This window comes from Gouania willdenowi, chromosome 15 (assembly GCF_900634775.1).
Source record: "Gouania willdenowi chromosome 15, fGouWil2.1, whole genome shotgun sequence".
Lineage (NCBI taxonomy): Eukaryota > Metazoa > Chordata > Actinopteri > Blenniiformes > Gobiesocidae > Gouania > Gouania willdenowi.
This window is the reverse complement of record NC_041058.1, coordinates 20,045,856-20,063,155: the sequence shown is the minus strand read 5'-3', so window position 1 is coordinate 20,063,155 and position 17,300 is coordinate 20,045,856. Positions and strand designations below refer to the sequence as shown.

At 37.2% G+C, this 17,300-nt stretch overlaps 1 protein-coding gene across 2 annotated transcripts; it reads right to left on the bottom strand.

The window, feature by feature from the left end:
* Positions 1–3,633: 3,633 nt before the first annotated feature.
* Positions 3,634–17,242, bottom strand: tmem87b (transmembrane protein 87B). 2 transcript variants are annotated; one of them, XM_028469408.1, is made up of 19 exons: positions 17,086–17,242; positions 14,815–14,875; positions 14,638–14,729; positions 14,429–14,563; positions 14,295–14,348; positions 12,659–12,839; positions 12,289–12,350; positions 11,101–11,284; positions 10,903–11,002; positions 10,705–10,798; positions 10,406–10,477; positions 8,433–8,541; positions 8,285–8,343; positions 8,105–8,208; positions 7,967–8,040; positions 7,804–7,874; positions 6,019–6,071; positions 5,905–5,935; positions 3,634–5,121 (listed from the first exon to the last, which is right to left on the bottom strand). In XM_028469408.1, exons 1-19 carry the CDS (start codon positions 17,233–17,235, stop codon positions 5,080–5,082), a joined length of 1,728 nt encoding a protein of 575 aa, XP_028325209.1. In that variant the 5' UTR covers positions 17,236–17,242; the 3' UTR covers positions 3,634–5,079. The 2 variants fall into 2 exon arrangements, with proteins under 2 accessions (XP_028325209.1, XP_028325210.1); XM_028469409.1 differs by lacking the exon at positions 10,406–10,477 and adding an exon at positions 10,123–10,194.
* Between the last annotated feature and the right edge of the window lie 58 nt (positions 17,243–17,300).

The window sequence follows — 17,300 nt, the reverse complement described above, 5'->3', positions numbered from 1 at the left end:
TTCCAACCCGGGAGTAACTGTCCTGAAGGTTTGGATTTTTTTCCTGCTGTCGTAGATGTGCCCAGTGGATCAACAAAAGTGGTAAAAATTCCTCTCCAGAACCCAAACAAACATGATATATACCTCGCTAAAATAACTTTTTTTGGTACATTTGCAGATGTGGTGTGCAGATGTGTGAATCAAAAAACTATTCCTGACCGTCTTCCTCTTCCTCGCATCCAAGACCTGTTAGATAACCTGGGAGGCCACTCCTTGTTCTCTATTCTTAACGAAGGCAGTGCTTATCACCAGGGCTTTGTTGAGGAGAGCTCTAGACATTTGACAGCCTTCAGTATGCCTTGGGGGTTGTATGAGTGGATCTGCCTCTCTTTAGGTTTAACCAATGTCCCTGCAACCTTTCAAAGATGCATGGAGGGAGTACTTGAAGGTTGAGGGACAACTGTTTGCTCGCCTTACTTAGACAATGTGCTTTGTTTTCACAAAACATTTCACGACCACATTTACGACTTGAAAAGCGTGTTCCACTGCCTGCGTGAGCATGGTGTAAAACTGCGACCCAGAAAGTGTGAACTTTTCATGGGACAAGTCAGGTATGTGGGCAGTCTAGTGAGTAGTGAGGGTGTCCAAACAGACCTCCGTGATCTTGAGGCAGTGCAACATCTAAAAGACAGGGAGCCGAAAAATGTAGGAGAGGTCAGAGCACTGCTTGGGTTTCTTGGTTATTATCGATCCTTTATCCAGGATTTCTCCAATGCTTATGGTTGCAGGACACTCACACCTGCCGAGAAAAATTACCATCTCCACTCTGGCAAGTTAGAATTCCTGGCATTAAAGTGAGCAGTCTGCAATAAATTTAGGGACTACCTCTATTATGCATCCACTTTTACTGTTTTTACAGATAATCCCCTTACCTATGTTTTGAGCACAGCCAGGTTAAATGCAGTTGGCCATCGCTGGTGGGGGGGGGGGGGGGGGATGAGTTAGCTGATTTTCATTTTACTATTAAATATAGGCCTAGCAAGTCAAACAGTGATGCTGAAACCTGGACATCATATCCTGTCCAACTCCCTGACCACTTGCATGGGTATTCAGAAATGATGCCCCCAGAAGTGATCCCCGCGATTTGGCAGATGGACAAAACATTGCAGAACGATGATATGCCTTGGGTGGCTGCATTGCAGCAACACCCTCATTCTGAAGAAACATCCCCAGGCGGCATCCCGGTTCTCTCTCCAAAAAGCATTAAGGAAGCACAGAAGCAAGATGCTCCAATCTAGGAGGTGATAAGTTTGGAAAAAAAGGGGATGGTCTCCAAACAAAAAAGATAAGACACATATGGATAAAGAAACGTGAAGGCTGGTTCATGAGTGGAAATGACTTACACTCGACAATGGGATACAGACAGACAGAACACAGAAAGCAGTTAGTTTTCCCAATGAGTTTTAGTCAACTGTGTTTGTTGATGCTGACAAGGTTATTCACTTAGACAGAGAAAGGTTTTATTGGCCTTTCATATAGAGTGAAATTGAAAACTACGTAATTCGCCAGTGTCAGTGCATAAAACAAAAAGTCCAACCATCCCAGAGAGGGCACCAATGGGAACGATAACCACAAGTTCCCCCTTTGAACTGGTCTCAGTTGACTACCTCCATTTTGAACAGAGTAAAGGTGAATATGAATATGTTTTGGTCTTAGTGGCTCACTTTACCCTATTCGCCTAAGCCTACCCAACCAAAAATAAGTCAGGCCGAATAGCAGCCGAGAAGATCTTCAACGATTTTGTTCCCCGCTATGGGTACCCTGAAAGTCTACATAAAGATCAGGGCAGGGAGTTTGAAAACAACCTTTTCCAAAGAACAATATTCATCGTGTGGTTGAACGGCTTGGAGACGGTCTGGTAAATAGACTCTGTCCTGAAAAAGGTGACCAAACTCTCGTGTTCTGCACCGCAATCTTCTGTTGCCAGTTAATGATTTACCTTTGGAACCAGATGAGCAGATTCAGCATGTATCCAGAAAAAAGACAAATAAACAGAAATCAGCGGAGAGACACACAACTGAACAGGGGACTGAACATTCTGATGAGGAGGAAGACTTTTCATTTTCCCTAAAAAGCATTCCTATGTATGACAGGGGGCGTGCCAGTCCCCCATGTGCTCAGTCCAACCTGCACATGATCTCAGTGCTGCTACTCCAGAATTTCACCCAGTGAGAAACCTGATTGAGAGTTCCAATGCAACAACAGAGAGAATCTGAGCCAGTACTGGGAGAAAGAGAGCTGATTCCAGAACCTGCTGAAGCCGTGGTGGAAATGCAGTTTGAGAGAACTGGAAACAAAACAGAGGGAGATGAAGGTCGAGATGAACGTTTGGAAGATGCTGTGGAAGTTGCAGACCCAGTAGGGGAGGCATCGCCGCCGCTAAGGCGATCCAATAGAGCAACAAAAACCAAGAGAAATACTGACATATGAATATTCTGGTCACAAGGTGGCAACCGAGTACTTGTAGGGCAGAAAGAGAGTAAGAGATTGGGCCAAAATAAGCACAAATCAGAATTAAAATGGCGCTGGCTCAATAAAGACGGTAATCCACGTCTCTCTCTTGATTCAACCACAGACCCACAGTGCTCTCCAGCCTGTGTAGCACATGTGGTCGCTCAGATTTCCCTAGGTCTGATGCTGGTTACATTTATTAGTTTTAATAAGATTTTACTTGTAATTACTATTAAGAAACCCTTGTTAATGGTTATTACTATTATTAAACCCTTGTAAATGGTCATTACTATTAATAACTCATTAATGCTTCTTCATTGTAATAAGGCTTTGTTTATGTAATAAGCATTAATAAGGCTGTATTAATACCTATAAACATTAATAAAGCCTTATTAATGGATTAAGCAATAGTAAGGCATTATCACTAGTAATAAGCATTAGTAAGGCTTTAATACTAGTAATAATAACCATTAGTAAGGCTTTAATACTAATAATAAGCATTAGTAAGGCTTTATTACTAGTTATAAGTATTAAGGTTTTATTACTAGTAATAAGCATTAGTAAGGCTTTGTTAATAGGAATAAGCATTAGTAAGGTTTTAATACTAGTAATAATAACCATTATTAAGTCTTTAATACTAGTAATAATAAGCATTAGTAAGGCTTTATTACTAGTTATAAGTATTAAGGTTTTATTACTAGTAATAAAGCATTAGTAAGGCTTTGTTCTTAGCAATAAGCATTTGTAAGGCTTTATTACTAGTTATAAGTATTAAGGTTTTATTACTAGTAATAAAGCATTAGTAAGGCTTTGTTCTTAGTAATAAGCATTTGTAAGGCTTTATTACTAGTTATAAGTATTAAGGTTTTATTACTAGTAATAATAAGCATTAGAAAGGCTTTGTTATTAGTAATAAGCATTTGTAAGGCTTTATTACTAGTTATAAGTATTAAGGTTTTATTATTAGTAATAAGCATTAGTAAGGCTTTGTTACTAGTAATAAGCATTGGTAAGACTTTATTACTAGTAATAAGCAATAGTAAGGCTTTATTATGAGTACTGTAATGAGCATTTAATGATTCTCTTTTCAGTTTCCTCATCTTCACAGGTCATAAACATGTATTTTCAACAAAGCAACAGTCATTTTCATTGAAATACTGGGCTTTTCATTGAAATAAACAAACCAGGAACAAAGAAATTAAATAATCAAATAACAATTTCACTAAAATATCGACTCCTGAGAAAGAAGACAAAGGAAAACCATGGACGAATAATTTAACATGACGTTTTCCTCACAGAAACCCACAATCCGTCATTTTACAAAAAGACTGAATTCAATGCAGATTTTATACATCGGACGACAATTTGTCATTGTATAGACATGTATCCCAGTTTTCCTACAAAAAGACACAGCACTGGCATTATGGAACTGCTCAAGTGATCATGACTGGACAAAACCGAAAGTCCTACACACACACACAAAGACAAAGTTCAACACACACACACACACACACACACACACAAAACAAACCAACAAAAAACAGGCCAGGCTTTACCAATAGAAGGACTTACATTACAAATAAGAAACATATTAAAAAGGAAGATCATGAACTTAGCAAAGGTGTTTGAGAGGTCAAGGACAGAAAATAAAATAAATAAAAAAATAAATGTGAGTTTAGCAAATTCAATCCAAGGCTGTGCACATGTAAACATACAAAGAGTAAACTTTGATAAACACTTTACCAACTTATAAGTACACTTCAACAGCAAATAAATAATGACCATATGTACAACATATTGCTATTTCAGGACGTACAGTAGATTCAAACGTGCCCCTAGTCCCTCCCTCTAAACTACACACCTAAACCAGTTCAGTTCGTCTCCATCACACTTTATACTGGAGAAGACTTCCTGTTTTTCTAACGACACTGGAACACGTCACACAAACTGTGTCTCATTGACAGATGTACATGTAGGCACAGCTTTGATCATCAAAGTGCATAGGAACAAAAGTTACAGTGTTTAGCATTCTGTTCTCTTCCAAACCAAACTGAACCCCATTAATAAATCGAGCATATTCAATAGATCTGTCTCTCCTATAGCCGCAAAAACAAGTTGTATAAATTATTCTGTGGGTTTCCTCATAAATACTCATTTTAGGTATTTCACATTTTTCTAGACATCTTTAACAAAAGACGACAAGGAGATTAGGCTTTGTTTATGCATGTTAGTGTTCTCATGAAAGAAAGTGAAATAAAATATCACACTTAAAAAAAATCAAACATTCTCTTTGGAAAAAAAATTGCTCCGAAATGAAAGCATCAACGGGATTGTTGTCGTCCCATTGGTCAGTGAAAGGACAGTTATGTTCTGATTGAGTTCTTGAAAGTCACTTTTTGTCACAATTTGTATGGCGCCCCCCCTGTAGAATGAACCCCCTTCCTAGCCCTGTAAAGCCACACAGGAGTGTCTCCTGAGAGGGAAACTGGTAATCCACAACCAGTCAACTGGAAAGTCTGCAAAAAAGGTCTCTGCAAGGTTAGGGGCAGCCGCTTTCTCCTCCCAGTGGGAAAACAGGGACATCAGGCTTCACTCCAGCTTTGACATCTCATACTTGGTCGTCATAATTTCCTGGGGAGAAATACAAAGCCTCATCATGTGCCTCCTGATCCACTATAAAACACTGTAGGGATGTAATGTATTTAAAGTATTGCTCAACTATAACAAAACACATCAAATTATACCAATTAAAATCAGACAGAAAAGAGTAGACGTATCATCTATAGCCAACAAATGCTTGCCAAACATCAAATGCACATATTAGTTAAGGGTGTAAGAAAAAACTCAATATCTCAATATTTCACCATGCGATTATCGTATCGATCCAAAAAATGTCCAAGTCAATTTTTTTTAATCCTGTTTTTTGACAAAAAAAAAAACATTTAATTGCGCTAACATCTGCATAGCAGGTAAATGCCTGGTCACTAGGTGTCAGTAAACCACATCAGACCTTGTCATTTTAGCTTGAAAGTTGATAAAACATATTGGGCGCTTTTATAGATGTATGTGGTTACTGTTTGTAAATGATTGATATCACCATGTACATCGTATTGTTTAGTATCGGGATATATTGTATTGTGACGTGCAAATCGTGAATCGTATCCTAACGTCAGACTGATGGCAATGCACACCACTACATACAGTATAACTGTATAAGCAGTAAAATGCAGGATCGCATTTACTAAACATGTTACAATGCTCTCTCATTGTAATTTTAAAAAAAAACTACACAGAAGATAATGCTTCATTTTCTTCACGGTTTATCTACAAAAATAGTGAATCTTGTCAGACTTCACTGGTTTATCAAAATCAGCTGTGTTCAAGTCCTGTTTGCTTCAAAAATGTTATCCTTACCTCATCTGAGTCCAGCAGGACAGGCAGAGCTCTGAAATGAAAACCAGTGAGAAAGAAACACTTAACAGGCTGATACAGGAGCATCTCTGTGAACTGATACTCATAAATACTTACATGTCAGTCAGAGAGCTAGGAATGTTGTCCTCCACCCATTTCAGGTCCTGATCCTGCATAAGGAGCAAAAAATCTGAATGAACAAAGGGAATGCTGCCATCTACTGACATAAAGCATGGTGACACATTCTATCATTGTAATTGTACATGGGGAACTTTGATCGTGGTTTTAAACATACACATCATGTGCACTTTATATACACTTCTAAGGGAATGCATTGACTTGAAATAGCAAATGACAGTTACAAATGTATCGTCTAATGGCATTATTTAGAAACCCTGTACATTAGGGAGGTCCATCAAAGCGTGGGAAAAAAGTTTCAGATAACCTCAATTAGGTTTTTAGAATGTAATTTGGAATAAAAACAAGATGTTTTAGAAGTTGCACAAGCGGCTCAAAGTTTCCTGGAAATTGACTAAATACATTAACATTAGACACATACTGTATATAACATTAAAAAAGGAGGGTTCAGAGATTCCACCAAAGCGCTGAGATGCCCCTAATCAATCAGATTATGAAGGTAAGCAGACCAGTGATTTTGTCACCACCAGCACCATGCATTTCGTTGAAACAGTACAGGACCATTTTTGTGGTTACTGAACTTTCAAAGTAACATTTTTATGCAAGTTTCAGTTTGTTTTCGCAGAACAAAACCACAAATTTTCCAATATGCCTTTTTTTTCTTCGCTATGTTATAGTATAGAGCAATTTTTAAGTGTCTTTTGCAACCTCTAAATATTAATTCATTGGCATAAAATTTGGAGCCAAATGAATTGACATAATATGAAAAAGAAATGCAGGGTTCTAATCTAGAGAATCAAAAAAATATATTTTGAACCAGCCTACTGTACATACTTTGTCTTAATGAGACACTTGCATTGTCTTCAATAGGAAGACCTTAACAGTATATGCTTGGGCTGGGCAAAAAATCAATTTAATCAATTAATTGAGTTCGTATTCAAAACTTTTTTTTTTTTTTTTTTGCAAATTCGAGCTTAAAAATATATATATATATATTTTTTTTTATTACTCATATTTATTTATTTTTCCCCACCAGTTTTCTCTGACTTTTTCGCATTCCGTCCTTGTGGGTTACCGTAACGTGATGTGAGCCAGCCCCCTCTTTTTTACATTTATTTGCCCTTTGAGTAGGCTATATGTGTGCCACAGGCATCTTATTCGCACTATGCTATGATGCACAGGGAAGAATTTAACATATAACACTACAATTAAAAAAATAATATAAAATATGTAGTTATCTGATTTCTTAATCAGAAAATTTAAGCTACTGTGAAGTTGGTGTTCCACTTTTGCTTAAACCTGGGTTAAAGCTTGAAATTGTTGAATGACAGCCTCATTTACTTTTTTATTTTGGGATTGTTCTATGCATTTTAACTCTTGATTACAATCACAGCAATAAAGTTGCACTTCTGACAATATATCTGATGTCTTGCAGTCATTTTTAAGTGCATTTAGAAAAAAAAAAAAATCAGATAAATCAAATAGAAAATGGAATCTCAAATTTTTCTTTAAAAAATATTTTAGGCAAAAATCGCCCAGCCCTAGTATTGGCTTCATGTTTGTGCATCCCATTTGGCATGAATCGCAACTTTTTATGAACAGTTTAATCAAGTATGTCAGAGTCAGTCACATTCACCTGAAATATATAATTTATTGGCGAGTAGTGCGTTTACCACATCTGACATAAACTTCATTAGTTCCACCTTTTCATCTACTTAACCCAGGAAGACAAATTAATCAAAACAAAGGGTTTGTTTTACTTACTGGATTTGTTTCAGCTGGTTTCACTGTACCGTTGCTATCAGATTTAGCTGCTCGTAACTTAATACCATCAGCTGGAAAATAATTAAAAACATTGTAAATAAAAAAGCAGGACTTGACACAAATCGATATATTTAAAAATGGCTTGTGGTTAGAGTTTCCGTACCGATATTTGATGCTGCAAGGAACTCCTCGATATCTTCATCATCAGAGTCGTCGATGAGCGGAGTGAAAGCATATCTATCAGATACAATTAAAGAGTTCAGTTCATGTTGGAAACAATGAAGTCGTACATGGTACTTGCCTTTGGTTGTTTGCAGACGGTCTCCATAGAAACATGATCACTAGTAGGATGACAGAGAACAAGAACCTCCAGAAAGCGTCTTCCACCCACAGCTCAATCCAGTCCTGTCCACACAAACAGGTCCATCAATGTAATGCCACGTTTTTACACGACTTCAAGACCACATCGAACCATACTCACAGACTGACAATCTGCTAGTCTGAACTTTTTTGCCATCCATCCCATAAAAATGATGGAAGCTGGGGAGAAAAAAAGACAAGACTCAGTTTCTGTGTTTGAGAACCTCCCCATGATCCACCATCACTGAAACTGTGGTTCCAACACTTACCAATGACAGCAAATATTAATGTGTTGGTAAAGTGTCTGTAGAGAGACAACTTCACAGGGTTCCTCCTCAGCTTCAAAGTCTTTATCGTTTGTGCGAGACTGACGAAGATGTTAACGGCAGTCAAGGGAAACTCAGGCGTAAATCAATACGAATTGTCAATCAACTCTGACAATATGAGAATGTGGCCCTCAGTCCCCAAAGCAAATCCCTCAAAATTTGAATTCAAGAAGTTGGACGGAAAAAAAAGTTCACAAAAAACTACAAAATAAAACAAAACAACCACTTAAACAAACAAAATGACTACAAAAACACCACATTACAGAATAACTCCAAAGACAAACAAACTGCTAACAAAATTACAAAGACAGGAAAAAACAGAAAACAACAACAAAAATACAGAAAGTGAAAGAAAAATACACAAAATTACAACAAGAACACAAGACAGTCATCAACATCTCCTGCCAGATTGGTTCTCATTGTAACTCACAACCTTTTCCTAAATGTCCTAAATCTAAAAACTTAGATGTATACATAAGAAAATAATATCACATCAGAACATACAATTACTATCTATCTATCTTAAACGGTTTCTAAGAAACGCTGTCCCCTTTGAAGATACTCCGGAAAAAAATAGTTGGGCGCTTCTCATTTTTGAATTCCATCAAGGTATTGATACCCTGAGGCCATATACCAAATTTGGTTATCCTATCTTAAACAGTTTCTGAGAAAGGCTGTCCCCTTTAACTTGGAAGGATGGAGCTCAAACCTATATCCCCCTTCCACAATTTGTGGCGGGGGATAAAACAAAAACACACAAAATGGCTAAATACTGACAAAACATCAAAACCACAGACAAAGACAAAAAACAAGCAAAATAAAAACTTTTTACCCGCGTTAACACCGACATGGATGTTGATCATGTGGCCCTCGGATCAGATACAATCACAGTTTTGTGGCCCCTGATGTGATAGAGTTGCCCTCAGAGCCACTGATGGCTCTAGAAGTCAGGAGGTGATGGGATGCGACACCAAAGCATCACATCCATTCTATGACATGGAAAGTTGTCTGAGTGCAAAAGTTCCAGCAATTGTATATTAAGTTATGGTTTTGAATATTCATACAAGGTTTTTCAAAGAAAGCATCAAATGCGATCAGCAGAACTCCTCTGAGGAAAACTGGCAGTTGACAGTCAAAACATGTCGGGAGAGAAAAATCTCCTGGAAAACTTTGTCGGAATAAACAAAACCTTAACGTAACATAATTAACATGTATGAGTGTAGTTGATCATCTGGTGAAACTAAACTGATCGTCCAATTGTTTTATGTTGGTTAAAACATTTATGCAAAAAGAACAAAACAAAAAAACATACACAGCCTCACATTTTATCATCACGTGTGTTTCCCTGATACTTCTTTAATCTAAGACCAGCTGTAAACTTTGATGAATGTTGAATATCAATGTGGAAGAAAAGCAGACGGAAATACTGATGGTGTTTCAGAGAATTTAAACAGAAAAAAGCCACTCTTTGCATGTATAAAAGTAGAACAAATGATCAAAGCAGTACCATCTCCAATTAGTGTATTTTTTCTCTTCAATGAGGAAAATTGTTGCAAAATTACATGACGTCTAGGAGGTAAGAAGCGGGGGGAACAACCACAGAAAGAAAGCCTGTAGGTGCACAAAAGGATATCCACCAGCACAAAGAAGAGTCAAGCAGAGCCAGGGGAATGTTGGCCAGCAGAGCCAAATCAGAGTCTTTTGCCTGGAAGGGAAAACAAAGCCCGTGCAGCAGACACAAAGAAGACAGATGAGGCAGAATCCCAGATTTTTAGAGGAAACCATATTCGAGACATGTGCTGAAGTACCAGAACCACACACCAAAACTTTACTTTGTGATCATTTCGTACACAGATTTCAACTTCCTGTTACATAAGCAACTACTCTGGGTTCCAAAGTGTAGATGTGAAGGATATGAACCAGATGGCGCCGGAGTCCAGCACAGCCAGAACAATTGCTGTGATTAGAGCTGGGCCATTGTCTCGCCCCTTGATTATAGTCACACAGCATGAGGAAGTACAGATGTTGCAAAGTCACATTTTCTTTGAAACAAAACCTGACACCACACAACTGTACAATTTCCTTTTCAAACACACAGAACATACGCAGAAACAGAGCTTTGATCAATTCCAGATGAAAGAAAATGTTGCCCTTTTATGGTGATTCTTCAGTAACATTTACTTCATCTGGATATTTTGGTTTCCTATTTACTCACCCCAGTAATCCTAAGAACTCCTTCAATACTGGCAAAGGCAAAATAGAGAATTCCCAGTCCAACCACTCTGTGCATCACCGTCCCAAGTCGAGGTCTGAACACAAACAAAAACATCAGTTGATTCATTGATAGTTGAAGATTAACAATAATTAATAAAGATAACACAGATATGGCGGTGTTGAACATGTTCTCACATACTTAACGATTCCATAACCAAGGCTGACAATGATGACCAGCAACCGAGCCAAGGTTCTCTTGAGTGAAGAAACCAACTCAGCAAAGATCAACAAGCCAGGAGCTGAAATATAAAATATGGAATTAAAAAAACAACAACAAACAACCTTCCTACAGTGTAACGACCTTAGGGGAGAGTTCTGTGAGCATCCCAATACTCACAGGGAGCGCCGACCGTGTTGGTGTTTTCATATTCTGCACAGAAAACCGCCTTTTCCACCATTCCCAAAAAAATCACCCCAGCAATCCAGAACTGGATCCGGAGCAGATCCATCCAATAGCAGGCGGCCCACATGAACCACAGCAAGGCATACAGGATGTAGACGATGCACATCACCATGTAGAACTGCCAACACGCACACACACACATTCACACACAAAACAAGTGTAGAACTAAGTGAAACAAGCTGCTTTTCTAAAACATTGTGTGTCTTTTATTAGGTAAGAGCAAAAGCTGAAGTTTGCAAATGATTATATCTTTTCTTTCATTGGCCATTGTTGCAAAAACTGCTAGAATGTCTCTGGAAGATAAATAATGTTTCATGTAACCAAACAAACTGCAGTGGTCAAGCGGTTAATGTATTTTACAAAATCTTTCTTTATTTTAATGAGACAGTTCACATACATGTTCATTGTTTTATTGCTTCATCACATTATACAGATTGTAGATTTTGCAAAATACAATAACCACTTTAAACAAAAAGAAGCATCTCTATGACTATTTTTGCATTTCTACGAGCACGGATCAGTTTTGCTACAGACGTCTCGCAAAATGTGTTGCAAAACTCAAGCAGCGCAGATTCACATGAGACAAGCGGTTTGTGCATCTGTAGCGGAAGATTTGATAAGTTGTAAACGGAGAGTTGTGGTTGTAAACAATAATTTACGCAAGTAATTAAAAAAACATGTGAATAAATGTTGGATTACAAGTTTGCAGCTGGAATTTTATTTGTGTAAATATCAGTCTGTACATTTTTTCCCATCATTCGTGTGTGGATTTTTTATACACAAGCTCACATCACATTCTACAAGCTCTCACATTTTGCAACATATCTATCTTCATAGTTTTGATGCAGGGGATCAAGAGTAAAATCACAATATATTTTTTTTTATTATTAAACCTGAAATTTTCAAACAAAGTATTTCAATAATTATTTACTATTTTCATACCCTTTGCTTTATTATATCTACCGATTAAAAGATTATTATTAAAATATGCTTTTCTTCTGCAGCCTCATCGACTTTTGCAATGCAAGACTGTCTCAATTGAAAGAAAAAGTCAATCAAATATGGCAGTAAAAATGTGCTTACATGGTCTAAAGAATCAAACCCTTAACTTCATCTACTTACGATCATGAGCGGCCACTCTGTGACAGAAATGTAGCCGTGGCTGCCTTTCATCACCACATCCACTGCAAAAACAAATCAAATAAAGGATCATTGACAGGATTTCAAGATGTGTTTATTTGAAGTGAAAACATGTTGAAAGCTGGCATTTCAGTATCGGGGGGGGGGGACTTTTGGGGAATCCTGTTTATTTGTGTTCCCTGTTCCAGGCAGTGACGTCACTCAATAGCCTGAGTCGACTGATTGAATGAACCTATATGATGATTTTTATTATACTGGTGCTATCAGAATGTATGCATGATGCAAAATCACCAAAAAATAAATAACTTTAAACATTCACTATAAGGGTATTCATGCTTATTTTAAGTGTCACCTGTTAAATTCCAGTTCGATTCTGGTTTACTTGACACGATCTTGACAACCAGCAGGTAGGGCCCATCCTTCCATGTGGTGGCGATGACGTTGTCTTTGATACTCATCGTGCTGCTGTTCTTTCCACTGCTGCTGCTGCTGCCGTCGTATTCCTCAGTGATCCACTCAGTGTCAAATTCATCCTACAGTGTTACAAAGAGTCATGTCAAGTTTTCTTCCCACATCTATTTTGTAAATTACTCTTTGTACCTTTTGTAACTTCTTAATCTGATTTTTTTTTACTAGAGCTTTTATCTACCACTGATGATATGTTGGATGTGTTATGTGCATGTACAGTATATTGTCAGTGTTTTTATACTTTATGAATTGTGTTTATTAGGGGTGTCCCGATCCAATATCGATATCGGTCCAATATTAACCTGAAAATGAATATTGGATTGAAAATTCCGACTTTTCCGATTTTTTTTTTCCACGATTAATTTTTTATTTATTTTATTAAATTGTAGAATACTGTAGATATTATGTTGAAGGTTAAAATTTATGTAGCCAATTGGTTAATATTAAATGGGTCATTTTTTCCTCATACTTACTGTTGCTGACTATTGTTCTCTGTTTGAATAACATCACATGATCAAGCCTTTTCTAACATTCCACACTACAAAATAAGTAATTTCTTTTTTTTTTATTAAAGAAGAAGAAAATCGGATCAATATCGGTATCAGCCGATACGCAAGGCTGCAATATCGGTATCATATCGAAAATGAAAAAGTTGTATCAGGACATCCCTAGTGTTTATAGCACATACACTGACACAAATGAAGTTCCTAAGAGATAAATAAAGTTTTTTCAATTTAATCATATTGAGGTAATGTAGGCTAGGGGTGAGCAACATATCGAGATTCAAGATGTCGAGTTTTCTTTTTCGGCAATATAGAAAATTACAGTATCGCCGTTTGCAATATATTTTATTTTATAGCTCATTTGTGTTAAAATACTTGTTGAAGAGTACAGTTAGATGCATTTCTAAGTGCATCCTAACTAAGGCTTTCCCCTAAACAAGCTACACTACAGAACTCACTCATACGTGCTGTCCCTCAGAGGTGAAAATGCCAAAAGTGGCGTATATTGTGCCGGTGTTTGATAATAAATGTGCCTGTGTGGCATTTTGCATCAGCACAAAAAATGTCTTTCTGGTCAGACTTTATTTGAATCAAAAATATTGAGATTTATATTGTTTATTGTCATTTTGAGGAGTTTTGTCCATATCACCCAGCCCTAAAGTAGGCAGACAAAACTCATGGGAAAACTGCATCAAATGATGCAGAATATGCTCAATTCTAACTGAATGAAACTTTTCACCTTCCTGAAATAGTTGGCAACCTTCATTCAGTGATGTTATGTTAGACTAAAAATATTTGCATTAGACATCAACACCATTTGCCAGTAGTTTTTGATACTTCCCTGTTATTTATTTATCATTATTTCATAGACGTCTTCAAAAATTGTAAAGGCTGAATACAGTAGATGGTGTCAGTGTTTTAAGACCTGAATTTCTTGTATTTTTTTTACTCGGTCGAATTGGTGAGGTTGTGTCCATGTTCTTTTCTCAGTGAAACAAACAGAAATAAAGTTATTACCGGGGTTTGTTCCTTTGCAGGTGCTTTGACTACGCGAGAACGAGCCTTGGCTTTCTGACAAACAGAAAAAAAAGGGTTTGAGTTGATGATGAATGACACGGCTGTGCTGAGAGAAATGAGTGTCAGAGGCTTACTTTGAGCATGGGAAAGGAGCGCATTAAACCATTACACGTTATAGGGCTGTGCATGTGTTCGATGTATTCTCCTTGGCCGAGGGGATTCGGGTCCAGGCTATCACCATGACTCAGAGGTGTCCTGTCATACATTTCCTACAGGGAGCAAAAACACACTGAGTACAAAGTTCTCCCTAAAGATGACAAAGAATCCAGAGTCTTGTACTTACTTCAAGATTGTTGAACTCATTGTGACACGGGTAGTACTTCAAATACCAGTGAATAGTGAACGTTACCTCCTCAGGACAACTAAAAGACACGACTACGAGATGAAAACGTGAGATTATAGACGGAGTCAGTGCACAGGGTGTGTTCACAAAAAGTACAATGTTTGTTTCTGCTTTTACCTTTCAGCTGAATATCTGTGTTGTTGTACATGGATTTCCTTAACAGTAGAGGTCTTGAGGTCTAAAGATGAAAAAATAATGATTATATTTCATTTGGCTAAATAATGCTCTTTTGCATTGGTTTAATACATTCTCATGGAAACTATGCTCTTTTTTTTCCTCCAAAAATTATAATGCATGATGATGATCCCTGCTAATGTGTGTATATAAATTAAAATCAACCCCTGAACAGCTAAACACACAAGTAGACAGACAGACAGACAGACAGACAGACAGACAGACAGACAGACAGACAGAGAGAAACAGACACTTCTCAAAGAGTGAATTATTAAACAAGAGTGCTCAGGTGTCCATGGAAGAAATCTGACAACTGTGTCTTAATGTTAATGAACTAATAGAGGAAACGTAACCTTACAAGAACAGAGGTCGTGTGAGTAGGAAAGTTATTATTATCATAGTAAAATGTATGTATAAAGAGCATTTTATTTAGGGTTAATGAACAAATGCACAATTAGCCAACAGGAAAGACAATGTATTCGGTTCATTGAGAAATAATGTTGAAAAAAACTTTTCAGTGTCTGTTTTATGGGGATAAGTTGTGGAACAATCTGAGGCTGGAACACAGGCAATGTCAAAACTAGGGGTGTTGAAAAAAATCAATTCGGCGATATATCAGGATTTTATGTCGTGCGATTCTCGGATTGATTTAAAATGCATTATCAATTTACAGATGAGTTGTATCTTAAGTCATACATATATACACACATATATATATATACAGACACTTTATATTATTTATAGAAAGTATTTATTGTGTGTTAGGTTTAGCCTTAGTCACGTGACCTTAACTGGCCAATGAGTAGCGCTGCGTACGGATAGAATGTCAGTATATTTAATACGGCAACCGTACGAATAGCCACTGCCTTATTTATAGAAAGTGTCTATTTGTACGGTTGCTGTAAGGACAACACCCGGTGCTATTGGTACGGTTACCGAAGTACACATACGTAGCATCTTAGGGATAGGTGTAGGGTTAGGGTTTAGGGTTGGGTTATAATTCAATATCGCAACAATTTTTAGGGGAAGGTTTAGTTTTAGTCACGTGACCTAAACTGGCCAATGACTGACCTATCACGTGACCTAAACTGGGCAAATAGAGGCGCTGCGTACGGATAGAATGTCGGTATATTGATATGGCAACCGTACGAATAGCCACTGTCTTATTTCTAAATCACTAAAAAAAATAATGCTTTAATATTTTTTTCTCACATTGTTTTTTTTTTTTTTTTTTATTTTGTTGTTGTTTTAACTGGGATGGGTTTAAAAAGGTTTTACTTCATCCCTCTCATTTTGTGCATTTATTTTTTTTTACTTATTATCTTGTTCCAAAAACCAGATACAGTTTAGATTTGCATAGAATATACTTATTTTTTTGTAAAACATTTTTTGTGTTTGTTTTATTGCCTAGAGCAAAATAAATGAATTGAAATCAATAAAATGAATACAAAAATAATGTGTAACGGTGCTTTCACTGTCATCAAAGTGGAGGCTTCTCATTTCGGACCTACATTGTTTGATATAGGAAAAACCATCATATTACTTATATATATATAGAAAAAACACACTTTAAACTATCACACCCAGGACTTACTGAGAAGTGTTGAGCCTTACATCAGCTGCTTTTCATGTTTACATGACCATAGACAAAAAAATAACTCAGTATGCCTATAGATCTATATAGATCTACTGGTTTAAAAACAAACACTGAACATTTTCTATTAAAATAACATTAAACGTGTAAACTGTGGTTGATTGCAGACACGAGTGTAAAATGCAGGTTTCTGTTTGCAACACAAACTGTAAAAAGCTGAGAAAACATTCTCACAAATGTTAAACATAAACTTTAGCTAAAAACAACATAACATGTGTCAAACCCAAGAACAGCCACGAACTGTCATTTGAAGCAAACTTGAGACCAAATTAGCCATTAATTAACAAGGTAGCCAGTATATTGCTAACACTGTGGAGTTAGCAGAATGCTAACATTGACAGTGATCCACCTAATGGCTACCAGCTAATAACCTGATGTCACAGGTTGTTCTAACAGAGAGAGATAAATATTCAACCAACTGAGTGTCACCAGAATCATCGGATAACAGACGATTCAGACTGTCATCAGGATCCCAGCTGATAGCAGCCATAACGAGGCTAATGGGCTAGCACTAGCACAACAGTCTATCTAAAGGTTAGTGTTCAAAAACAGATACTCACGTTAACTACTGTGACTTTCCAAAGGCCCGTCTCCGGTGTTGTTAATACTTCATTTACAAGAGAAACTAAAACCACCATAAACATCATCCGCTGATAGAAAACCTGCCCGGACACACAGCTCCACGTCCTCATCCTGACTTCAGCAGCCATGTTCACTGAGAACTCGCATGTACGAGGGACCTTGAAGGCAACACGGTGGTGAGTTCAGGTCCTCA

Coding starts and splice junctions, on each gene's coding strand:
- tmem87b (XM_028469408.1), bottom strand. CDS start 17,235: ATGGCTGCTGAAGTCAGGATGAGGACGTGGAGCTGTGTGTCCGGGCAG. Junction 8,344..8,432: donor ATTAATATTTGCTGTCATTG/GTAAGTGTTGGA, acceptor TTTTCTCCCCAG/CTTCCATCATTTTTATGGGA. Junction 6,072..7,803: donor AACCAGCTGAAACAAATCCA/GTAAGTAAAACA, acceptor CTCCTTATGCAG/GATCAGGACCTGAAATGGGT.